The sequence below is a fragment of the Ambystoma mexicanum genome, chromosome 4p (genome assembly GCF_040938575.1).
Source record: "Ambystoma mexicanum isolate Mex_15411 chromosome 4p, UKY_AmexF1_1, whole genome shotgun sequence".
Lineage (NCBI taxonomy): Eukaryota > Metazoa > Chordata > Amphibia > Caudata > Ambystomatidae > Ambystoma > Ambystoma mexicanum.
The window spans coordinates 306,039,232-306,066,289 of NC_090927.1; the positions used below are offsets into that span (position 1 = coordinate 306,039,232).

At 42.9% G+C, this 27,058-nt stretch overlaps 1 protein-coding gene across 1 annotated transcript in view; it reads left to right on the forward strand.

The window, feature by feature from the left end:
• Positions 1-26,346, forward strand: part of LOC138453223 (WD repeat and coiled-coil-containing protein-like) — a 291,553-nt gene extending 265,207 nt beyond the window's left edge. The window contains exon 3 of the mRNA XM_069605870.1: positions 25,920-26,346. Within this exon, the coding sequence (XP_069461971.1) occupies positions 25,920-26,110 (191 nt within the window). The 3' untranslated portion in view covers positions 26,111-26,346. The remainder of the gene's footprint in view (positions 1-25,919) is intronic.
• Positions 26,347-27,058: the final 712 nt, after the last annotated feature.

Below are 27,058 nucleotides of genomic sequence, written 5' to 3' on the forward strand. Positions count from 1 at the left end.
AAGCAAGAATGTGTTCTGGCTCCCCTGCTTTTTTATTTATATATGGCTGACCTTTTTGTTAACATTTTATATTTTTTTATTTATTGTGCATTTGTAAAACGCTTTTACATCAAGTAAATTGTGTTTCAATGCACCCACTAAGTGTGAGTGACTAGAGCTCAGTGACAACTGGAGTGTGATTTGACAGTTGGATACGATAACATTTTTGCCATTAACCATTCCAGCTATACTCTTACAACTCTCATAAAAGTTGACCAAATGAATATCATGCCTAAACTATTGTGTGGCTGTATAGTTGGGCGGGGGCGGAGAAAGCACTTAGGAAGTTGGAGAACTGCAGTGGAATATGCTAGAGATTAACTTAATGTTGACTCGGCCTGTGCACTGCTATCAATTCACCAGGCCAACTATTATAAAAAAGCACAGTACTTGCAATTTAGGTCTTTGGAGCACTGCTTCAGTCTCAGCCACTATGATCCTGCTAGCGTGAAGAAGCAGGTGGCTTGTACTTGGACCCCTGATCCATGATGCATACTGGAGACCACTGTGTATCAAAAAGGGCCATCTCCCTTCCTCTAATGGGCCAAAACCCTGACTCTCTCTCACCCAACAAGTGCTTAGATTCCAGATAGGATTGCATTGGCAAAGATGCAACTTTATCAAGCACTGTGAATAAAAAAAGCTAATTTGCTGTAGGGTGATAATTAGACCACTCTTTTCGATCTAGATTTATTTTTTCAACAAGGGACTGACCTAAGATTGCTTACGTTCACCATACCACTCCATACTGAAAGGAGGCGTTTGAATCCAGGCATTCTTTAATAATGTAGGGTTCTCGTCACAATTGGTAGGTCTGAGGCCAAGAATGTATTTTTTTAATAGCATCTGTCGATACACTCTAAAACTCAATTAAGTGACTCACTGATTCTGCATATGAATAAAAAATTGTTTGAGAATATGATTCATTATGTTGGTTTCCGGAAAACACTAAACAATAAACCCTAAAGTAATTTGTCTTCAGGATGTAATACAATTTATGATGTTGTTATCTGTGAAATAAGCCTGAAGAGAGTTACACAAAATCGCTGTATGCATTTAGAGTGTCCACTAACTCTTTAAACTGTCTCGAATCTGATATAGTTCTCTAGTGGAGTTAGCTGCTATGTCAATTTGTTGCACAGACAAAGGGCCTGATTCATGAAATTGTTTGCACGATGCAGAGTGGCTTTGCACTGCCAACAAGCATGCTGATTCACAGAGCTGTGCAAAGGGTATTTTTGCAGTTGAAAGTGACATTGCACCAGTGCAAAGTCAGTGCAAAGTCACTTTGCACTGCAAAAATACAGTTATCAACGCTCTGTGAAGCCGGGTGTTTGTTGGCAGTGCAAAGTCACTTTGTACCAGTGCAAAGTCCCTTTGCACCATGCTAACGGTTCCATGAATTGGGCACAATTGTTTTTGCCTCACTGATTGCAGGCTTGTGCTTTTGAAGAACCAGCCCAAGAAAGAAGCTATTATCATTGCTGGGAATTCTTCTCCATCTTTGTGCTAACTAGTGGGAAAGCCCGTATACACGGGTTAATGTGCTTAAAGGACGGCATTTTCAGAGTGGAAATATAGTGCGTGGTGTATTTGAACGTAATTTATGTTTTTACAAAAAATTGTAAAGGATCATGCGCCTTTCACACAGAGGAATAGTAACCTCAAACAAAATGTCACAGAATCTGTTGAAAGTTCTGCTCCTCATTGTCTTGGATTCAACTTACAGGTTTTGGACTCAAATATATAATGTTGAGGGATGTCATAGTAGTACAATTCACGTGCAGCATGATTTGAAGTAGACAAGAGATCATAAAATAAAGTAAATTGATGTCAAATAAAGTTTAAAATGTACATGAAGAATATTATTGATATATTACATACCAAGAAATATTACAATGGATAATTACATAATACATCACTACATAATAATTTATTTTGTTACAGAAATAGTGCTTAATCAAATGAATTTCTGTTTCTATGTTTAAAAAAAATGTATATATGTTCTTAGTGTATTCAACTTGAAGGATGCTGTTGAAGTGGTATGCTGTCTTGTGCTTCTTTTTTCAGCAGCTATTTGCATGTTATCATTGTTAAAATACACATTTTGTTTGCCTGGAAGATGAATTTGAAGACTTATTATATGCGTAAGGCAACAGCTCCCTTTAATGGTGATAATAGGCAAAGCAGGCAGGAAGGCTTTGGACAAACCTACATCTGGCCTTTTATTATATAGTATGATTTACATACCCCCTTTGATTGAAGGCGTAGATTTGCTGTGAACCATTTATTAATTTTGACTTTCTTCAGTTGATTAGGTGCAGACTTATCCATAATGTAAAATAGGCAAGCATGGTATTTGCTGACTATAGAACTTGACATGGCATCCTCAATTGTATTAATGTTTAGTTCAGTTAAAGACGGTCCTAGTTTTTTTTTCACAGTTAATTTCCTCTTATTCCTATACAAGATTGTAATGGTATCATCACATAAAGATGGGCCTGAAGGAGACAATGTTAGGTGGAAAAATATTAGAGCATAGTTGGGCCAATGAACTGATAATGTCAGATGTTTATTTGGCATGCTATTATAAGTGATAACCCAATCTAACATACAACGTTTGATGTGGGTAGTCTCTGGGGACATGAAGATAAAACCAAGCCATAGAAGGGAAGAATGGAAGGAGATTCCTATAGTATCATTCAGATCTATAACATCCATGTTAATATCCCCTAAAAAATCAATGAGGTGTTTGGTTTCATATAATAAATCATACATTCCTAAAGTAACCATGTACGATGGATGTTGCAATGAGGTGGTCAATGAACAATTAGAAGCTGAGAGAAATGAGGGATTCTGACATTCAGAATATCACATTCAATGACTTCTACATGGGGATTACATTTGGAATGAATAGGGTCTCTGCAGAGTATTAAATGGGGTCTGCATGACATGCTTAAGTATTTAACGTCTTGCTCCATAGTACTTAGACTTTTTCACTAGGTTATGCCATCGTCATTGTGCCTCTGTGTGCGAGTTATGCTGTGTTGGACCCCGTGGCACACCGGGCGGTGGCTCTTGATTGCATCATGTTGGATTGTTTAGGGGTATGTGAAATTGGGAGGATGAGTGGTTTCTTTATCACTGCATGTTGGGGAAAGCAAGGGTAGGTGGGGATGGATTATACTTTTGGGAGATTTGTAGGCATTATACAGTTTAACAATGGTGACAGAAAAGTTCATATGCCGTTTCAGATACATATGTGTATTTTGTAGGTCCCCAGTGTAGGTAGAGTTAGTAGAACTCCAGACTCATGTCAAGATTAACCTCCTATGCATCAATGCTCCATACTTAGCTGGGATGCGTGTGGGCACAACAGAGTAATTAAAACCCACAAGGTTCAGGCTTATATTGAAAGGCAGGCTGCTAAAATAGTAATGATTCAAGAATCCTATTTAATGGGTTGGAGAAATGAAATGTCTGCGAGAGTGTGCGGCTGGTCACGTCATTACACTGCTTACTCCTCCAATTCATAAGGGGTGTTAACATTGATCCATACAAATCCTGTTTAAACTGTCACATTAAATAGGTGCAGATGAATGTTTTGTGGTCATCTCTGGGACCTTGGCAGGCACTATATTAATGCCGGTCACGTCTTTGTGCATTGTGTACAACTGTTGTATGCTCAGCCCCTGGCTAAAAGTTGTGTGATGGGAAGAAGCGGTGCTAAGTTCAAAATAGGTGGCGGTAGGAAGCTGGGTTGACCCCTATCACTGCTCCTCTTTGCTTAAACTGTGGAACCTTTGCAGTCAGGATGAGGCAATTTCAGTGTCATCGAGGTTTGGCGATGGGTGGTCAAAGAGAAATGATCTCCCTTTGCTATCCCACTTACACAGGAGATAGCAAAGGTTGGATTACACTCAGGGTTGTGGGTTAACTGGTCAATATCCTCTCTTCTCACTGACCGATGACACTCACAAGCCTGATAATATAGACACACATAAATGGGAACCATCCTCTGTGAAGTACCTTGGAACTCAAGTGCAGAGACCATTTGCTGCTTTTAACAGATAATCATATGATGTATTTAGACTCCCCAATCTATAAAATGTCTATATGGGGTGAGCCTCTCCCACATGCGGAATGTTATCACTGTCAAAAATACATTTTGTTCCCAAGATTTTGCGTTTGTTTCAAAAGAATTCAGTTTAGCTGGGTAGGATATTCTTCAAACATATACGGTCACGTTTGGTATGTCATCCGAATACTCCAGATAAGGTGGAAGATCATGCCTCCTCCTTCCGAACAGGGGCACTAGCAGCTCCAGATGTTGAATTGTACTACTTAGCTGCCCAGCCCTAATTTGGGTCCAGTTGGATAGTTGGCTCCGTACCCTCTCCGTATGTTTGAATTGAATGTTCCTCGGTATACCCGTATTCGTTGATATCATTCTTAACATTTTAGACTTTCCATACTCTCTCCAAATCACCCTATGGGAGTTAAGAATTCGAAGCCAACATGAGGATTAAACAGTGCTGGTCTTTGATGGGTACAGTAAACATAGGTGCAATGTATCCTGAAGGGCGCTTTGTTATGAAAGAACAATATATAAATACGGTGGGAACGGATTTTCGTTTTATATTCCAATGCCACCGTATGAGTGACTCTCCTCTACTTAAATACATTACGACTCTGCCGGGATGCAGATGGTTTGTTTTCACATTATGAAAAGTTGTATAGGATTTTTCTCCTCTGTTGTTTCCTTGAATAAAATCTCAGTGGGAAATGGATGTTGTGGGTCCAATCATGGGCTCAGAATGGAAAGAAACTGGGTATACACACAGTCACCGAATCTATTAATGCAATGTATGAGTTAATACCAAAGGTGGACCGGGAACCATAAGAGGCCCTGGAAATATTTTTCATAGGGGCCCCATATCACACATTTCCAGCAAGCCCAACCCATTTCCTATGGGGAAATTCGGAAATAGCACACAAAAGAGGCCCATGGTGCAGAGGTCTACCGGGATGTCTCCAAAGTTCCCTACAGGCCAGTCCACCACTGGTTAATACAGTTCAGGGTACTGCAAAATGTGACTCCTCAATAGAAGGGAAGTGTCCTAAATGTTATGCAGATAATGCAGTTTTTTTCATTAAATGTGGGCTTGCCCAGCAGTTCATACATTCTGGTTGACAATACTCAGTACTACTCCTAAGCATTTAAGCTGTGAAATTCCCTCAGATCCAATGTGCAGTCTGCTGGGAGGGTTTGAACTGCTTTCAAAAGACTGTCGTAGATAGTTCTGTATATTGCTGATCTTGGCAAAACGTTCAATCCCTTTGTCTGGGAATAAGATGGCACCTTCAGAACAAGCCTGGCTGAACGATCTTACCCGGTGCTACGCGATTGAGACACGTTTTTTGAAATGTGCCAGCAATGAGGCCACAACCTTGTGATGTGTCCTCCCAACCCCCCATTTAGACAGTACCGTTCCCGGTGGGCGACCCCAGGCCCGAGCAGTGAAAAGCCGTCCGTTGGTGATCAGCACTATTTTCAATTTTAAAAACAAGGTGGACCATTATTCGTTTTTCATGTGCCTTTGAGAGTTCCGCTTGGTGAACTTTAGTGTTGAAATATCGATGTTGTTGTTGTATGAACTGTGCAAATCAAAGATGTTTAGAGATGAATGATTTATGCTGTATGCTTTGATCATTACAAAAAAGGTTTGCCAAAACATAATAAACAACGGCCAATACAGAAGTGCATCAGCTTTCTTATGACAACAATGAAGGATATTCTTCTGAGTACATTGCATAAAGAGCAACCATATTCTAAACCTGAAATAACTACAAAAAAGGGATGCTTTGCTAGGAAACATTTCATACTCAGACAGGCACTTAGTACATGAGTTCAGACTATGCGGCTATGCGGATGATACCCAGCTCATTTTCAGGCTACCCTCGGCCTCCTCCTCTCCTTCCCTCATCTCTGACTGTCTGTCTGCCATCCAGGAGTGGTGTGCCGCCAATGACCTCTGCCTTAATGCCAGTAAGACTGAGATTCTACTCATCGGCACACCCACTCCCTCTTTCCCTGCAGCTCTCTGGCCGGCCTCTCTTGGCCCTCTTCCTGCTCCCACCTGCAAGGCTAAAAACCTTGGGGTCATCTTCGACTCCACACTCTCCTTTTCTCCTCATATCTCTGACGTCTCTAAGAAGTCACACTACCAGCTGCACCTCCTCAGAGGTATTCTTCCTTTCCTCTCCTTCCCCCAGAAGCTCACTGTCTCCAGAACACTGGTTCTCTCTAGGCTGGACTATTGTAACAGCCTCTTTCTAAATCTGCCTGCTTCTACTCTCCGCCCTCTGCAACTCATCCAGAACAGGACTGCGACACTTGTCCTTGGCCTCAAGCCCAGAGATCGTACCTCTCCAGGACTGAAATCTCTGCACTTGCTCCCAGTGGCAGCGACGATTAAGTTCAAAACCCTCTGTATTGTACACAATGCCTTCTGGGACCTGGAGCAACAATACCTTCAACTCTCTCTTCCTAAATATCTTCCTTCTCGAGCTCTTCGCTCATCCGCCTCCAACTCCCTCAGGGTCCGTCGCTTCTCCAAACAAAGAGTTGGTGGTAGATCTCTCTCTTCGGCAGGGGCCTCCCACTGGAACAGCCTTCCTGCCTCCCTGAAACTTGAGGAGAACCATCTCCGGTTCTGGAAGCACCTCAAAACCTTCCTCTTTGCTTCTGCTTTGTCTCCCCTGCTTCCCTGCTGAATTCCTGACAGAAACTGCACTGGTTACCTGGCCACCCTTTCTGATCTCGGCCCAGGCCCGGCCAGTTGCCCACCTGCACTGCCTCCCTGGCAACCCCTGCACCTGGGGACTGTTTTCTGTAGCCCTACAGTCACTCTATCAGCACTTATGTCTGCACTTACCTGGCACTTGCCACCAGCTGGCCGTTTTATTATCTTATTTATTCTACTATCTCATGTACTGCACTTTCCCCTCTCTCTTCCCCCACATACTTTTCCCTTTCCCCCTTCCCATGCACTTGTGCAATCTGAATGACACCTGGCCTAGTAGGATTGCTGTCTGTCTTCCCTTGTTCCCCCTCCATTGCCTCATCACGCCTTGAAACACTTGTGTATAGGCGCGTTATAAATGCCATATCATATCATATGATATCATATCATATCAGGATAGCCCGGCACTCAAGTACACAAAATAGGCACTGTGAACATCAAGACAGGTATTCAAAAAAGCCCCTTGGAATGGCACTGGGAAAATTGGCAAAGCATTCACAACATCAGAACAGGGCCCTCAAGGAAATCACTCAGAACATCAGAACAGGCACTGTGAGAAACCTGAAGATGTCTCTGTAGCTAGTGCCCGGGGATCTGTCATCCAGGTGGCCAGGACATGACCATCGCTATTGGATCCAGTTCCTGGGGGTGGACCAGTGAGGGAGGATCACTTAGATGGGGAATCTTTGGGGAGTGGGACGCTGAAAGGTGAGAGGTTGTATCCTGCTTCTTTCAACACCTTTTCCCTTCCTACCACGTAGGATATTCCAAAACACTGCCCCCCCCTTTTACGACACAAACACTTTTGCACAACACGAAAGACAATGCACTAACACCAGAGCCGTTTACAATACAAGGGTCTGGCAAAGTCAGACAATTGACCAGAATCACACACACCTGATGGCCTTTTCCCTTCCCTACAGGGATAAAAGGTGGAGCACAAGAGCAAAAGATGAACCAGGCAGACCACACAACGTGAGAGCTAACCCAGCACACCAGTTCAAGAGGAGGACAAAGATGGCGCATACCGAGAGGGTGACAAGTAGAGAAGCGACCTTGCCCTTAAGGCCCGTGAAACCTCAGTGGAAGGAATCATAAAACCGCGAACAATAGCCATTGTGTGTTGCAGCAAATGTAAACAGTACACAAGACCCTCCTCTGCTGATTACCAAGCCGGGGAGAGATGTTTGTCTCTGTGGTACCAACCTTGACTCCAAAGAGAAAGAAAGCCAAGCGGTTCATCACATCCAGTGAGTCGAGGGGAGAGTCGATGAGAAACTGAACTGTGTTGAACAAAAGTTAGCCAATGGCTAATTTGAACTTTGAAAGGTTTAAAGAAACTATTGATGAAAGAGGGGGAAAACCAGCAACAGAGGAGTCCAGCACCACGTGGGTGCTCACGCAGGAAACTCTGGCCGATTGACCCGATGGTAGAGACTACCGTAATCAGAAGGCCTTGGGAAGAGCTGAAAAGAGTTCAAAGTGGTCATACAGGGGTCTTGTAAAATCCTTAGTACCGTCGAAAAATTATTGTGAAAGAAAGGGAAATTAATCCCGCTTGGTGGAATTAGTGCATGAACAGTGTGTTATAGAAGTTGGCAAGAGTGAACCCGGTAGAGGGAAGCCAAAAAAAGGGGTGAAGCCTGAAGACCTGTTTAAAAATACATTAAGATTCATGAATATGTGAAGTATTGGAAGACCAGGGGAAGTGAATTATCCCTCTTGTCATTTGGGTCAGAGCATGGTCAAGGGAGATCCAGGGGTGAAAAGTCATCACCCAAAGTCCATTTGGAAAGAAACTCTTTGTTTGGTTGTTTGTTGTTGAATACAACAGGCTCTCGAAGACAAGAGACTTTTATTGAAAAGAGACTTAACCATCGTAGAACCTGATAGCTGGAGCAGAAATGAAGGCTGGTGCAAGGAAAACTTGACCGTGTGCTGTGCTCCCAAGTCCCACCTTGTCCAGTGCTGAAAACCTGGGGAAGGGAGACCCGGGGCAATCACATCCTGACTTATAATTTGTGAACACTTCTTTCTTTATTGAAAACCCTATCCCGCACTCTTCCTGTAATTAGTATTAAGGATTTGACAAGAAGCCACAAGGACTGCCTTATTTTTCATTTGATGGTCGAAGCTTGCTCCCATCTTAGATTTAGGTTTAGGATAGCCATTGTTCCACCCTGCATTTACAGTTTAATAAACACCCTTGAACTGTGATCACTTGTGTCTGTCTTTACTGTTGCCACCATGAGTTCCTTACAGCACTCAGGATGTCAGGTTAGACACTCTTAAAATCAGCAAAGGGAAACCATTCTCTCGCACACATAGGCATGTAGAACTTTATTTTACATTAGTACCCGGCACGACCTGTGCACCGGGAATACTATGTGTGGATTGGCTCTTTTCTGAGCCATACCACACGGTATTCCCATTTACGTTAGTGCGTCCCGCGCGTGCCGGGTACTCTGTTCCTGGCGAGGGGCATGGCAGCCCTTCAGCCAATGAGGAGGCTCGAAACGGGGGAATCCCCGCTCCGAGCCTCCCCATGGCAGGAGGCTGCCTTCGTCCCCCGCCATGGACTCAGGTAAGTTTTTGTTTCCTCTACCCCCAACTCCCACACACTATCCCCTGCCCGCCGACCCAACCTCACTCACCTTCTTTTTTCTTCTTTTCTTTGGAGTGAACGCGCTGCAATCACTTCTGTTCCCAGCGCGTCCGCTCCCGATAACCGCCATGGAAAGGGAAAACGGACTACCTTTTCCCTTTCCTGGTGGCCATTTATTTTCAACTTTTATTTGTTTTCTATTTTTTTCTATTTCGGAACCTGGCCCTGATCTAACAGGCCGGGGTACTAATGGCTATAAGACCCTCAGCGGCGGGCCAATAACCCCCACGGTATTGCCCCCGGGGCTTCGTTAAGGCCCTTGCTGTGCTCAGGCCTGTAACTACGACCCTAGGGGCAATTACGGTATTGGCCCACCGCCTCGGGTCTTATTGCCCCACTAATGAAAGCAACAATCCATTACCCACCTACTACACTAAGGAGACAGGGTGGTCGACTACGAAAAAGCACGAGTAAGGTGCCCTTGCCCGCAACTGCCGGACCTGACTTATAGCCGCTCTGGCTTACCCTAACCTAATGTGCCTGCAACTACCGAACGTGATTTATAGCCTATGTGCTATTTGTAGAACCTTATGTGTCTGCAACTACCGGATTTGTCTCATAGCCTTTGTGCTATATATGTTACCTAATATGCCTGCATCTAGTGGTCTTGACTCATAGCATCTGTACTATACATGTAACCTTCTTTCCCCCAACTACAGCATCTGACTTATAGCCTCTGTGCAAAAAGTGACACTAGAGCAGAGAGGGACACAGGATATCAGAAATGTAATAACGCCACTTAAAATGCTTGTCTATAGGTCTGGCTGCTTTTCACTAGCGGGATCTCTGTCTGGGTCTGGGGCAGACTCCATGTCGAATGGTTATAGCCATATCAGGTGGTTGCTGGAGGAAAACAGACTTAATATTCAGACAGCCTAACTTAAATTGGTTATGTGTACCCATTGGCAGCCTATGTAGTTGACATAATACAGGAAAGTTATAATGAAACTTCCAGGTGCTTCTAACCTGCAGATTGAAACACGTTTTTCAAGGGGAGTAAAATGTACTTGTGTAAGCCTATGAGAAGGGAATTACTCCTATCATTGTGTGAGAGGATGAGTTATTTGACCACTGCCCCAGCATATCAGTCAGTAAAGAAGACAATAACAGGCAAAGAAGAAAGAGTTGCTTGCTATTGGTCCAGTCTTTTGGCAATGTTCAGTCTACAAGAAATCCCAGGGATTTCTTTGAGTAAAGTATTTGGGGTAATCACATTCTTATTTAAGTAAGAAAGCCAGGACTGGATTGTAGCAAGAGCAACTGTCCTGCCAAGCAAGATAAGCAAACCTTCCCTAATCCCCCGCACACCTGCTGGGTTAAATTTCAGGTTGGCTGAGCCATTTAGGCCTCAATGAACAGGAGACAAGTTTCCAGGTGTTGGCGATCGCCCTGCAATGACACACTATGATAATGTGTTGTTAGATAATGAGTTAACTAATGGATGGAGACCCTCACAGATAGCCAACAGATCCCCCAAAGGCTACATGAAGAAATAAAATAGCATGGATGACAGGATGGGGCAACCCACAACCCAGAGGGAGATGGCAAGTCCTGGAATGACCTCACTGGACACACTGAGTGCACTTAGAGGGGAAAAGGCTGAATACCAATGGGTTGGAAGTTTGCCCAGAGCAATGCCAGTAGATAAGGTTGATTCATGAACTTCCACCCATAGTTATAGTTTGTCTCCCTAAGTGTGGGAGTGGATGACCAGTTATAAGTCAATTGCTCACCACGCCATAGGGAACAAAGCTGCGCCCCATTGATGGGGCCCAGAAATGTCAAAGGATGTCCTTGGTTGCTTGTTTTTCTGTGCAGAGGGGATGGGGCCTAGCAGCTGAGGTTGGACTGCTCCTATTGGTGGAAGGACCAAGAATGATTTGCATTTGCTTCAACACCATGAACTATGGCAGTAGGTGGTATACAAATGCAAGATAACATAACATGACACTGTGGCACACTCACAAGTCTGACAAATGAGGATAAAATGACATGCTTTGTGTCCCAAGCACTCTGCCCAGAAAGGACTACCTAGGGTTTTGGTCCAAAAAGAAAATCCTTGCGGTAACCATGACCTTACCGAAGAAATACCTCCTACAAAAAGAATAGCAGCTCTTTTGTGCGCTTTTCACAGAGCTCGTGTGACACTGGCAACTTCAGGATTCCTGACATACAGCACCTATAAAATGTTGTTGGGGGCCATAGGGAACTAAACAGATGGGTTTTGCTGCCTGTGTTTTCCTGGTAAGGCTACAACATGCTCAGGCACACCATGACACTGTATGACACTGTAGCACACTCACACCTGTGAGGGGTCAGTAATGCGAGGCGGACAACTGTTTGAAGATCTTTTCATTTTAAAAGAAAATGTTTCAAAATGCCTCACTTTCCCTATTCTGTTGAGGAATTCCCTGCCTATTCTAAAGCTAAGGGGACACACTCTAACATAGGATAACTGGCCCTCACTCTAAATAACAAACACATAAATAAAAGGGTTGGCAATTCAACATAATATGAACAATATATGCATTTCCTAAATAACCTTCTGAAGTCCTGAGTGATTTCCCTTCCCCGGGATTTAAAGTCAAAGTAAATGTTCATCAACAAAAAGATCCAATGGTAATCATTCTCCTCGTTTTAACAAAAGTTCCATTAGGAACAAATCTCCTGCTTTTGGGTGAAGTTTTCAATTTTTCACTTCAAGCACAACAGCCCCAATGGTAATCCTGGCCATGATGCTTTGTCAATACCAAAGGAAGATCTGCCACAGTTCAAAAGAAAAATCCAACAAAGTTCCTGGTAAATGGTATATTTGTCAGGACAACCTCTGAATACTGCTGCTTCTACTACAATAACTATAGTTCAACTTCAACTTAACGTTGGGCTACTGCTACACCTTCAAAGGACTTTGAGACAGATTTTGACAAGATGTATTCTACAATTGTCAACTTCTTCAGGCAGGCTAGGCACTCTTCCTTCAAACTACTTTCATCAAAGGGTCTGCCTCTCAGCCTCTCTTGTCTTAATATCAACAATGATAACCTGTATCTGCCCCCTAGACTCCCTTCTCTCTGTCCTCCACAATCTTGGGCCTTACAGGGTGAATCTACAAAAGAAAAACATTATTGCAGCTAATTCCACTTCCCCAACTTTGCCTGCACCTTTCTGCCAGCTTTCAGCACAACAATTACCCAGAAGCCTTAGTGCCACTCTCTTGGCCTCAGATATCAGTTGTATACTTGTTGGTTTATGCCAAGGAACTGTTAGTAACTTCACAGTATTGCTGGATTGCGCTAAACTCTAAGAACGGGTCAGTTTCACTCTCAGTATGGGGTACCTATTGGCTTTAGGCAATGCTTGTTCTCTTCTTCCGTCTTTTATACTGTTATGAATACTTGTATACAAATTATAAGATTCGGCGTTTCTGGGAATCCCACAATTAGGCATAAGCGACCACTCTTTGATGTAGTTTTCAAGCTTTGAAAGTGATTGTGCATTTGTATTCCCATAGAAGCAAGGGATAGAGTACATGCATCCTTGGGGAATCACAATAAGGTACACGTGACCATTTGTTAATGTAGTTTTCCCATGGGAAAGATTATAACTGTTCTATAATGGTCTTTGCTGCATTCCATTTTCTAAACTGAGGACACGCGAACACTGTTACATTGCCATTGTTCAAGGGCTTTCGAATACAGCGGTCTACTTTTACTCGCTGAAAGTCTTACCTGAGTGGCAAAGGTACTGTTACCGGCAAGGCTCACAAAATGCTTTAGAACGTTGTGCTTACTCATCAGCTTCTGAAGCTTTTACTCTGCGGGTCGCACTGCTTTCCCAACTTCAACTACAACTTCCAATACTTCTGGCTCGCTGGGGACCCACACCATTCTCTTGAACAGGTGTCTGTGGTCCCGCCACATGCCTTGGGCATTTCCTCTGCGTCTAAGACCCTCAACTTGACAAGTGCTTCTTGACTCAGTTTTCGACACACCAGCAACTCAGCATCCACAGCAATTAGGCTCACATGGGGAAAACTGTTTCTCCAGCACGTCTTCCGCTGCACAGCCTCTGCACCTCAGATTTTGGGAGGCCAGGACTCTCTCAGGTGTAATCTGCTGTTTCCATGTTCCGGCGATCTTCTTGTTCTCCCACTTCTGGTATTAGCACTCGCAAAGTCAAAACACATTGAACAGGGCACAAGTCAAATATCAGAACTCATTCTTACAGATCTCCAGTTTGACAACATTTTTCTGAATGTCATCATTCTGTTGCCCAAATGCAGGTAGTTATACGTCTCAAATCACCTCTCAGAGGGGGAGATCTAGAAAGAATGCTACTTCAGGAAGAGATAGCTTGGATTGAGAGATTGGACACTTTTGACTCCTAGAGGGATGAACACGGAATATGACTTGACCTGTTTCCTTTAGGTTAATTATAAGATCACTTATCAGCAATTGTTATCAGTTACCTGAGCAGGATGTTTTAAAATATGGTATTCTATGTATGTTGTTGCAATTTGACTTACATTTTTTGTTACCATTGTAATGTGTGCAATAAGACGTTAAATTCCATCAAGGAGTTTTCAAATATAATGCATCAAAAAGAAGAGAGTGGATTTAGTCATTTTGTAATTCAGTATGTTGTACTTAGGCTGGAATATCAGTGTAGTTTTTCATCAATATCCAAATATAGGAATTCATGAATGTTTATGTTAATTCACTTATTATATGTAAGTATTCCATGCAGCTTTCTCATTAAGGTTTTCCTACGGACAAGCGCTAATGTAGGTATTTATTTAGTATCAGTGCGCTTAGTTTTTGACATCATAACATTTGACAAGCTTGAGGGACTTTTGTAGTTAACTCATAGTTTAAAGTTCATGACACATCTAAGATATTGCCTTAGAGAGAGAGTCATGATATAGCAAGAGAGTTGACTCGTTATCTGAGAGGAATGTTGACTATCAATTACAACATGTGTGGTCCGACTTCCATGCACGCTAAGGGAGACGTGAGTACAGTCACGTGACCACAGCGAGATGCATCCAGCGTGCCCACTACGTCACGGTTAATGTTTATTTGGAAGCAAACGCGGGACAGGCGGTTGTGTCTATGCTGCTTTTCTGCCTGCGTTCTGCTTTCATACCAAGTGAGGAGGTAAGAGTGGAACATATCTGAGACACCTACTTATTTCCAGCTGTATGTGAAATCACTTCATAGCAGCATTCCCTGACTTATTGTTATAGGGCCAGTTATCTCAGTTACGTGATCAGCAACATACAATTTTCGTTTCTACTGAGGGATATCATCATTTTCTGTAGGAACAATTGAGAACAAGTGTATCTCATATACTGCAGTGCCTTATATGAGCAGTGTATTATATTGTTAATTAATCACATATCTTTGGCACGAATTTAAGGTCTGTTATCATATTTTTTGGGTTTATAAATATTTCTTGAAATTAGATTTGTGTTATACTTATTGAATTTTTGTAATGCTTATTCTTGTTTCAATTATAATTAAAATGTCCTAGGAGTTTTTCCCATAAGAGTGTACTGGTATTCCCCTGATTGGTTTCAGGGGACAATTTTGTGTATTTCTTGTTTAGACGTATCCTTTTAGCCAGGGATATCTTTACCAGTTGCACAAGAAATTGTATTTACATTATTAAATCATTTATCAATTTTGGGATCTCTAGTGCATCCCTCCAGCCCTGTTTTGTGCACTCGTATATGCCCATGTCTTCAGAAAAGACACATTGTATTTTACAAAAGATACTACATCAAGTTTTGGACGTAAATGGGATGCATTTAATTACAGGAAAAATTCACACAGATTCTGATTGGGACCCCATGTGTGATTTTCCATCAAACATATTCGGTTACCATGACGTTGATCCTTGCAGCCCTGTCGACCCACCAGCTGCCTGTTTGGCCTATTAGCTGTCTGAGCTGTCCCAGGTTTACTTGCAGAATTCAATGTCCAGCCAGACAGTCCAACGCACAAGCCTGGGCTACATATCACCCAATGTGCAACCCGAGGGCCACCCCCACCGTCTATGCCAGTTTAACTTATTGGACGCGAGTGGACCCACAAGCAGGGTAGCAAATTCATAGTTCATCTTAGTTCAACCCTTTTGGTCATGGTCTGAACATTTTCATAACCCAATGTGTAGGTGGCCGTCAACAGCGCCAACAAAATGCAACACCCAAATTAACACACAATATAATTGCACATTCTGATCTACATAACAACATTGGAAAATTATCAATAAACCGGTTCATAGCTATCAAAAAACACTGCTAGCATAAGAGGTTGGGAGGGTGGGCTATCGTTGTTCTGAGGCACAGGCGACGACAGGAAGAGGATGATGAGAGAGCTTGCCAAACCTATATACCCAAGCCCACCAGATGCAGGTAAGGCTGCCACTCACCTGCCCTTCCACCACCGCGCCCTTCTGCCTTTCTCTCCCCCGGAAGCCACAGAAGCAGCGCAAACAATTGTCCCCCTCGCCATGGCCCAGGAGGCAGCCCCTAATGGCACCACTGTTGTAGGACCATGGTGGCACCTCCAATCTCTAAGAACTGATATAGGAACTGCTAGAAGGCAACACACAGGACGAAGAGTGGGATTGTATATCTCCGTGCATTTGTGAAATGGTTTGCTAACACACAGGGATACCAGGTTAGTATGAGAGAAAGGGGAGCAAACATGCTTTATTTGAAACAAATACACTCAAACAGCTCCCAATCTCTTACGTTATATGGTTAGAAGTCTCTAGGAGTTAGGAACTGAGAATTAATCAGATTGTCGCTCCATAATATTTGTTTGCCATTGCTGTTGGAATATTCAACCTAACTAACAAGGGTTACTATACTTAATGTGTAGAAATTGATTCTCATTTATTTAATACAAAAAGTTTAAAATACATATTCAATTAAAACCACAATGAAGTGACTCGTGCTTGATAAAGTGACCAGGGCACACCACCTTATCTATGACTTTGTGTACAAATATAGTCAATTACACACAAAGGTTATATTGCATACTGCGTGCTATAAGCCACTGATTCAGTGTTACAGACCACAATTCTTGTTTGAATCAATAACGCATGTTCAAGATCTAATCATGAATACATGTAAGGGCTTGATTTCATTTGCGTGATTTATACAACCAATACCATAACATTTGGTATTACTCAAAATTGTGTCTTGGAAAAAATGATACATTTTATTGCAGTTCTCAAGGGAATGTGGCAGAGGAATAGGATGGGCGCATATCTTCACCACTTGAAATGAGTGCCTTGGATGTATTCTAGTCATTGGTAGTCAGGATAGAAAAATAGACAGATGTATCTTCTTTGATCAGGAGTTTACAGGTACTATGGGCAACAGAAGTGTGGTAGAGTTGAGCTGTCAGTGATGAACTTCTCGATTTTTAGGGTTCATTGCTTGGGAATACCAGGGGTTCTTTTTAACAGAATAAGGACATTGTAGCTGAAGGAGAGATGCCTAAAGAGCTTAGCAGAATCGTTCAATTTCTTTACAAATGAAACAAAAGACTGAATGGGATCCTGATATAGGATTAAAGCAAACACCACAGATCAAAAAGAGGGAAGTGTGACACTGGAATAGTCCTGGGACAGGATCCGAGGTCATTTTAGTTGGCTCTAGAACTCTGTCGAACTAGCAACTCAATTGAAAGGTATGAAATAATGAGTCAACCCGTCAAAAGGAGCAAGATTTGATGCAGAATGATTGTCAGTATAGGGGCCAAAATACGTTCTAATATATAACCTTGAAAGTAAGCTGCTAAAAGACTCCGCAATAACACATTCTAAGCAGAGCAATAATCAAAAAATGTATGGTGCATTGCAGTTAAAGCAGGTGTTTTGGGAAAGTTGAAATTACCCACAAAAATATTGATGGAGTGATACATACTAGAAATTGCAAGAGATTCAGTGAAATTATAAGTACATTTCACACAATGGGGGTCATTACAAGTTTGCCGGTCCCGTAGTTCCTGGACCGGAAAACTATGAGTTTTGCTCGCGGGTGCCATTACGGCTGCCAGGTCTGCACCCGTGAGCAGAACATGTCGAATGCACCGGCACCATTCTCAATGGTGCCGGTACATCCAACCTCCGTATTCCCATTGAGCCCCATGGGGCTCACTGAATTGGGAATGGGGAGTAATGCATTACGGTGCCCGCGAATGGTCAATTACCGGCTGAGCCCTAATGAAGCGGTAATTGCCCATTCAAGGGTGCCGGAAAAAATTGCAAGTCTGGTGGCAGCCTGCCGGTTTTACCGGCAAGGCTACCGCCAAACTTGTAATGAGGCGGAGGTTCAAAACTAAAATGGCAACCATCTTGCACACAAGGTGCAAATAGTAGTGTTCTAATAACGAATCTAATAAGGGGATAAAGACACAGTTCGAACAAGACTTAATGGGCCTCATTATGAGTGTGCCGATTCGGTAACAACGGTGCTGGTAAGTTACCGGCACCGTTGTTACCGGACCGGCATACTCCGAGTCCTACGGTCGGGTGCCATTGTGCCCACCAGGTCTGACCTGGCGGCGGAACGACACCCGCCTGCAGTCTTTGACAAAAGGACCGGCACTGTTGAACACAGTGCGGGTGCTTCCGTCCTCCCCATTCTCATTGAGACCTATGGGACTCAAATGGGAATGAGGAGTAATTTTTCCCGCCGCCTGGCTATGGGGAATTACTGTGACCGCCGGGGCTGTAATGCCCCGGTAATTCCCCATTGCCAGGCCAAAGAAAAAAAATGACTCAGACGGCAGCTGTGCCATTTCCACCGGCACGGCTACCACCAGGGTCGTAATGAGGCCCAATGACTCGAAACTGTTTAATGTTGAACTCAAGAAGACTGTTTGATGAATTTGATAAATTTGATTTTAACATATAGGAGGATTGCATTGTTTTGAAATGTATGGAAACAGATTCTTTTATGTTTGTAAAAATCACAAGTGCAATTTAATCAACGGAAATAAAATAGTAGTGTTAAAACTAAGAAAACTGTGAAAGGAACAAAGTGGTACAATTAATGTGATGTTTACACATTATATCAATGCCACCCCCTTCCTTAAGGGAAAAGTCTATCTGATTTTCCGGCAACCAAGATGTAGTAATGCATCTAAACAGTATATAGCAGCAAGACCAAAACAGGTTCCACTCAAAAATATAAGGTCACGCTTGCCGGAAGATGCCAGATCGGAAATGTCATGAACATAAGCCAGAGCAGAGGGAGAATGTGAATGGATGAAGAATCCTTGCACAAGGGTAGCCTCAGGCATGGGAACAGTGGGGGTCTGGCTGGGAGGGGGTCCTAGGCATTAGCATGTGCTGCCCGGACTCTGCCAGGTTTAAAGCAGTGGGTATGGAATGGGAAATATACATTGGAATGCAATACTCTATGATGAGGCACATTGTTGGGAATATGTGTAGAAAGACCTCGGATCACAAGATCAAACAGGTCATAATAGGCAGAATAAAGACCCGGGAACAAAGACCCTTGGCAAGAAGCCTGGACTGACACCCTGAGACACTGGGAATTCGTCTGTGTGTGTGGGGGCTGGGGTGTTTGACTCCCGGGGACTGTACACTGACACCCTGTTCCTGCTGTGGTGGACCACCAGGTTAAATCTCACTCAAATATAAAACAACATTTTGATGATGTGATATGTTATGTTATAAATTAAAGTTATAGACAATATTGTTTATAATATTTTTCAGTACAACACTTTGCCTGTCTGTGATTGGAGCTGAGGTAGAGTGTAGTTTTGGATCCCCATCTAACATTTGGAATAATGTATTCCTCAGTCCCTTCCCTGATGGAACTCAAGCCAGCTGGTGTCTTCCCAGCCTATTAAAACCTTTTTCCAACCCAACTTACACAGACACTCCTCTTCTATTTGTGAAACAGGAATTTTCAGGGTTGCTGCTGAGCCTACAACAGACCCCTGGGCTTACAGCAGAGAGTTATTCAGGAAAGGAATTCAGATGCTGCAGCCTTGGATGCAGAGAAGGCAGGAGTTAGGCTAAATTAGGGCTGACTGGAAACTCAAACTTAACAAGGATGTGCACCTGCCACCTAGAACCTTTGCAAAGAACAAAGCATCCTGAGACACTTGCGAAATGAGGAGGTCCCAGTTGGCAGATGGCCTCACTGGGCCTGAAAGGGGGACTGTAAACCAATCGATTCTCTGTGAATATTTTTGAAGAAATGGGGTGAGCAAGGCTCACACTGGTTGTTTGCTTCGATGGGAAAAGAAAGCGGGCGACACTTCCCTTAACGCACCATGGGAACGAGAGGGGCACTTACTGGAAGAACTAAGGAGCTTGCCCGAAGAGGTTGATTGTTTGTATTTTTAGTCTTCATTTCATTTTTAATTTAAGAGTTGTATTTTGAAATAGGCTTGCTTTTACATTCCTTTTCTTTAGTACTTTATTTTTGGGATGCTTCCTCACTGCTACATAGGGCAAAGAAGGTTTATTAATTACTTTTGTCCCTTGGATCTCTGTTATTGTAACACTTCTGGGCCAAGGTGTGTCCACGTTCGGGCATATTACTTTAAAGGATGCACCGGCCTTGTACTTTATATGGGCAGTAACAATTTAATCACAGTAAGTGATTTGGGTAATCTTGGCTATTTACATTAAGTCTAATCAGTGACAAAATCATAATATTTGGTACTATTTCTTTGTTCATTACTAGAAATCCACATAGGCTAAATCAGTGTTGGTGCGTCATAAAATACATGAACAACCAAAAGAACCCTTCAAGCAATCATGCACGAGCCATTCCTCATTAACGAAAGCGGTCCAGCACTTTGGTTATTCCTCAAACTCTGACTCGCCTTGCTATGACGAGGCCGTGCAATGTCTCCAGCAGCCGCATTCCATATTCATGGTCCTGGTCCTGTCCTCACAAATATGTGTCTGTTTTTGAGACAACTGGACCTATGATTGTCAGAGGACTAGATAAAAACCTCTTCACAGACTTGTCTACATGATCCCTAGGAATCAGTTTTGACTTCCCGGTCCTGCGCTACTCGATCACAAGGTTTTGTACCAATCATCTATTTGCTAAAGACTATTTGTGTAAAAAGTATCAATTTTTCCGAATGCAATATGCAACAGATCTATTGATGCGGATCATGGTCGGCATAATGCAAGGTTTGGTAGGATTTTACAGAAATACATGCATTTGAATCTTACAGCACACCATTAAATAAACACAAAACAAAATGGTAATGTTATCTGCAAAATCTAAAATTGCCTTAATCAATCAATTAATCAATCAACATTATTTCGAGGGAAGACCATAAAAGTGCAATAAAACAACAATTTACGAAGAGAAGGACATGTGACAATTAGATTTTTTGCTTAATAATACATACATAAAACATTAACGATATGCAAATCATAAAATCATTGTGTTTAAAATGCAAATCTGCTGTAAGTCTGGCACATGTTAAAAGGTTCCAAGCTAAATCAAAACCAAAAGGTGAAGGCTGGAAGGTTTTGAACAAATCATGACCACGGGCATAGCTCTGGGCAACCCTCAAGAGCATTGTTTTTCAGCCTGCCAATCCATTACAGGAAGGGAACCACCATATGCAAATCAGGCTTGGACCCACCCCACAAGGGGCAGTCCAGCGTGAACTGTTAAGTCACATCCCTTCTTCACGATGCATTTGAGCGAATTCACCAAGCCCTGTGCAGAACGTTTAAAACTGTGAAGATAACCTGATGTTCAGTCATTTTACATAGGGTGTACACATCTGCTACAGACGGGACGTGGTATTTTAGAAAGATCGGGAGAAGCCATCTTGCGTGCAGATTTGCATAGGTTGCACAGAGTAGCAAGAACTCTGTGTCAGATTCTTCAACAGTTGGGCAAAAGGGACTGAATTTTCAAGATTTCCGGGGTCAATTGCATGATAACTGTGCTACTGGGAGGATGTTCAGTCTGAATTTAATGTACAATGCACTGAACGAATTGCGGAACACTTAATTAAGGTATGGCTCGGGGACTAGCCTGGATTTGAACACTACATAGAACCGGAAGCTGAATAGGCAAATTCAATCAAAAAACAGTAATTCTACAGACAAAGTTTCTAGTTTTAGTTTAACTTCTCTTATTATCTCATCCATGACCTGCGTCCTGTCGTCCAATAAGAAGAGCATCTAAATTCTGGCTAGGACACCATACAAGTGCCTATACCAAGGCCATGATTAACCATTGTAAGATTTTATTACATCTTGGAAAGTTTCATAGTGAATGGATCCAGAATTGTTCATATGTAACCAGAGGCAAACAGGTCTCGTCATGGTCAGAAATCTGAACAGGCTTACACCAGATTCCATCAAAAGTGAAACTTTTAGGGTACTTGTGGGTAGGCTAATTGTTTTTTTAGGAATTCATATTCTGTGACAGTCAGAGATGAAACTGCCTCAGATCCCCATAACCCACTGGAGTAGATGGCAGCAGGCCATCTACGCCGCCACATCTACGTCGACACCATCTGTGTCGCGTATACATCTAACACCTTCAATGGGAGACGGTGGCCAGTTTGTGGATGTATTTTGTACATGGCTCCAGAGCATCTTTTAGGTATGAGATCACTTTTGTCCACTTGAAAAGACCATGTTACATTAACATTATCCTGAAATCTGACACCCAGATAGTCACAGATATCGACCTACTGGAGCCGCCCACCTTCAAAACAGATTTTAGTTTTCATTTGTTTTTTCAGGATGCCCATCTTAGTTTTGGAAATTACAATAAAATGCCTACCTTATGATTTGCTTATGCTTAAGATTCTTGCAATTAAATCGTTAACATAAATTAAGAACAGAAGGGGAGCAAGCATGCATCCCTGGTGCACTCCTTTTTCTACTGGGAAAATACTTGTTCTTTCTCCTCCTTGGCCAAATCCAACTGAGGCAGAGTTATTTTCGTAAGGTTTTCTTAAGGGACGTACAAGGTTTTGGGGGATTTTAAGATCATATAAATATTGCATTAAGTATTCCTATCAACGGAATCGAATGCAGACTTAAAATCAACAAAAACCAGAAAAATAAATTCTTTTTTAAAACCGCAGACTTGCTTAGAATGGAAAATAAACGAAAAGGTTGCCCTATTGTTCTATTAATATACTCTGCCCGCCCCTCTTTTGAACCCTACTTGGACATCAGAAAGGATACTAGTATCTTCTACCCAGTTCTCCAAGCATGAGAGTATCAATTTCCTGTATTCCTTGGAAAGCCCGTCTACCAAACTGGTGGGCCTATAATTACTCAGGACTTGAGTAAGGGTCGCCTTCTTTATAGGTGGGCACTATCTCTGCCTGCCGCCAGCTGGAGTGGACATAATCAATTGTGTCCAGTTAGTTAAATAATACCCCATCCCAAAGTCTGTAGGAGTTTCTGCAGCCCAAAAAGGCTGGACTAACTGGGTCTCACTACCTGAGTCATGGGATGCATGGAGGTCATACAGTGTGGGATCTGCACCGTTTCCCCTTCTATTTTCAACATCCTCCCCAATTGTGGTGACCTATCCTCTGACTCTGCTAAAGTATATTTACTGAGCTTTTGTTTGAGGTCAGATGAAGAGGGTGCAAATGCCAGCAAGATCCCCACTGTCACTCGTTAGACAGGCTGCAGGGTACATCTGGACAGTCCTGACTCCAAAAACCCATTCCTGCGGTCACCTTAGTCATTAGGGGCTTCTGTTGATACAACCCTGCAAGACAGTCAGATGATCTGCAGCTGGCTAAGACACCCTGTGGTCCTGTGCTTCAAGAGGGACCTTTGTGGGGAAAAGGAAGTGATGGCCATGTGATCTAAAGGCTGAGACCGGGAGAAATGTCTCAAACAAAGCCACTGTGTGGGATCACGTGTGGCAGTAGTAATCCACACGAGCATTCACCAGAACCTGAAGGGAAACCAAGGCATGGAAGACTGCAGTGTGAGCAGAGATCAGAGTGCCACTGAAGGGCTGCAATCGACTGTAGAGAAAGGGCGACAACTGTCTACCTCAAAGATGGACATTGTGAATTTTAAAGCATAAGGACCATGCAGACCACTGTTGTACCCGGTGGCAAGCACCATGTGGAGAGAGCAGAAGCACTGAAGGGCTGAAGGATGTTCAAAGGCCAGAAACAGTTTGAGGGTCAGAGAGACCAGAAGGATCTGAAGACGTTAGAGAAGCTCAAAAGCCTGACCAAGCTTGTGACTTTGAGCCAATAATGGAAATCCTAATAATCCTGAGGGGACTTGGACTGATGAGCACTGAGAGGGGAACTATATTCCTTATAAATGAAATGAGCACTAGAAGTTGGTATTCCTTGAAAGCAGGAAGAAGTAAGTCAGGCGCCACCTTCCTGGGTGGATTGCAGATAGCAAGCTGGTCAGTATATTCCTGGGACTGTGATTGGAACAGAGAAGTAAGGTGGGAGCTATGGACTAGAGAAGCAAGGTGGGAGCTACAGCCCTTTGATGGTAATTGGACTAGAGAAGTAACATGGGAGCTTTGTGCTTGTGATTTTGGCAAAGAGGCAAGCTGGGAACTCTAAATCTCGGAGTATGATTGGCTCCAAGAAACAAGCTGGGCAATATATTGCTAGGACTTTCTCGAGAGTAGAGATCTTGAGAGAAAGCAGTAAACATACTAAGAAGGGAAGCCTGACCCCTTCAACCTGGCCACTTCAAAGATAGAAACACTCTGTGCAATTTTAAATAAAAGGAGGAGTAACCTGAAAAACAATTACTTTACTAGGACCTAGTTGACAGATGACAACCGGCTAGTGAGGAGCCAAGTTAGTCCCCACTTAGATAAGAAAACACAAGATGTGTGTTTGACTATGTTACCGTCCAATTTACTATTTTCTTTTCTTGGCTACACAGATTTAGGGGATACATGTGAAACTGGATTTCATCTAAAGCATATACCCAAATTACAGGAGTTGCACAGCATCATATCGGCCCAAGGTGTTGGAAGCTAGGTCCTCAAAACTATTGAAGTACCAGTACAAGCAACAGTATATGTTAACTTGACTTTCACAATTGATGTATCCCCAAATATAGGGGAGGTACAACAGCATTTCTGCTTGGAGTGATGAAGTAAAAGCTCTCTCAAGTACAAAAAGCAGCACATACACACACACACACACACACACACACACACACCTGTCCATTTCTTTGAATGATGATTTGCTTGCACACACAGTAAACTGCCCAAGCTGTCACACAAAGGGAATCGCACAGAATCGCACAACTCAGTCATCCATCCACCAACACAACTGCTCACAAACATAAACATACATTCACCCACGAAGTCATCACACTAGCAAGCACATAAACACACAATCTTATCCATCAATCTACCCAATAACTAATCTGTATAACCACAAATGCACACAACTATCTCACTTGTCCTCCCACCCACAGACCTATCCACACAAGCAAACAAAGGACACAATCACCCATTCATTTATTCATCCAATCCGTTACCCATCCATACAAACACACTTAAACGCACTCATCCATCCAGTCAACCCAATAACCCTTCAAAACAAGCATGCACAAGCACATATAAACTCACCCATCCCTTCACACGCTATCCCATCCACATAAGCACCCACATACGATGCAACCGATCAATAAAAAAACACTTTTCCTCCGAGCTATAGCTAGTCTTTTTAGCTCTTAAATGTTTTCACTCTTTCATTTGGGATGAATGATTGAAATAAGTAGTCAAACCAAGATATCAAAAATCTGAAGAACACCACCTAACCATTGGGAGCCTGCAACATACTGGCTGCCTCAATCAGGTGTAATATTTAAACAGACCTGTCCAATAAATATTGACACACAGATTCAAAGTCCCATCTGTCTAACTTCTAACAATAATTGCTTTTAAGTGTCATTTGCTCGCTAACCTCTTTAAACTTGTTTGATGGTTCCTCAGGACCCTCGAGGGATGCTTAAGTGAGTTATGGTCCTCACTTGAACTACTGACTAGTAAGGCTATACATCAGCTCTAACTCTTTAGCATCATGACTGAGCAGAATAGGCCATTTCAGTTAACAAACCACATGTGTCACCGCGCCCGCAAGTAGCCATGTCTGGAAGTTCACCTCCAGTTCAGAGCTAAAAATACAATGTATTGTGCATATGCAATGGGAGGGAATGATGGTGTTAGGTATTGTATGACTGTCCCTTTTTGCAGTTCAACAGCTGACACTTGCTAAAATGCGGACCACACTTCCATGATAGATAATCTGGGTTGCATTGCATGCAGATCAGTGACTTGTTGGACTAGTATCAAAGGTACACTACAGTAAAGAATATCTCTCTCCTCTTTTTCTCAATCATAGGTTCCTCTTGGATTGTCCTCACAGCAGACAGCGAAGGGTTTATCCCACTGGCCTTCCGAGCTGCCCAGGAAATTACCATTAGGAATGCAAGTAGCACTTCAAGGATCCCCCGTGGCAACTCGGCTGAAGAAGAGGAGATTACCAGCTCTGGAGAGATATACAGCACCACTGCTCTGGAAGTGATCGAATAGCCAATGGCATTGGGCTTCTGATTTCTGTCGATCCAAGCTGTAGCGGTGGCACAAACCTCTTAGCAAATTCTGCACTTAAGTGGGAACATTCATTTCATAAACTTGTGTTTAAAGATCATATATGCATGTGCATATTTTCATAGTAAAATCCACAACTTCTGTTCATAACATTCTAATATATTTGAAGATCTGGCTTGCAAGTAACTTATTAATTAGCCTCTCATGCTAGTATATATGAATAGAAAAATAAGTAAATAACTTTTATATTCAAGCGGCAAATACATTTGTTCAGCAGTGCTGCAGATCAGATCATACCTGATATCAATGGGATTCGATTGTGTGGTGAGATTTTCATAACAACAGCAAGGGCATATATCATGCCTTTGTGCTAGTGCAAGGCATAGTTAAGGTTAAGATGAAGTCTGTAGGGTGTTTCAGAAAATGACATTTCTCAATCACATTCACATTCACATCCACAATCAATCACATCACGTGTGGAACTTCCACATACCACCATGATTAAATTTTAAAAAATCTGCACAATTTCCATTATACCCAGTAGAGCGCAACTGTGCGCTTTTTCTGCCCAGAAAAACGTCCTCGACTCGACAACAAGAGCCGTTTGAATGCACTGTGCTTTGTCTAAAGGCACACTTCGTTTTCCATGATGGCGCCGTGGTTTGCTTGATACAGAGAAGCCCTGCAACTAAGCTGCTGCTGATTGGTGGCACTCGGCCATATCCCTCCCACCTCTCCACCGGTAAGCGGAAGCTGGCCCTCGTATCTAAGGCACCGAGTACAAGGCTCCTGTCCTGAGCCTGTCGTGAGCTGTCAGAGCCTGGGCCAGGATTGCTGCCCCTTACCCCGTGAGCTTCCTTATGGGTCTCATTCACATCTGGAGCACTTCATCTGGGGAAGGCCCCCAACTAGATTATGCGTTTATAAGAC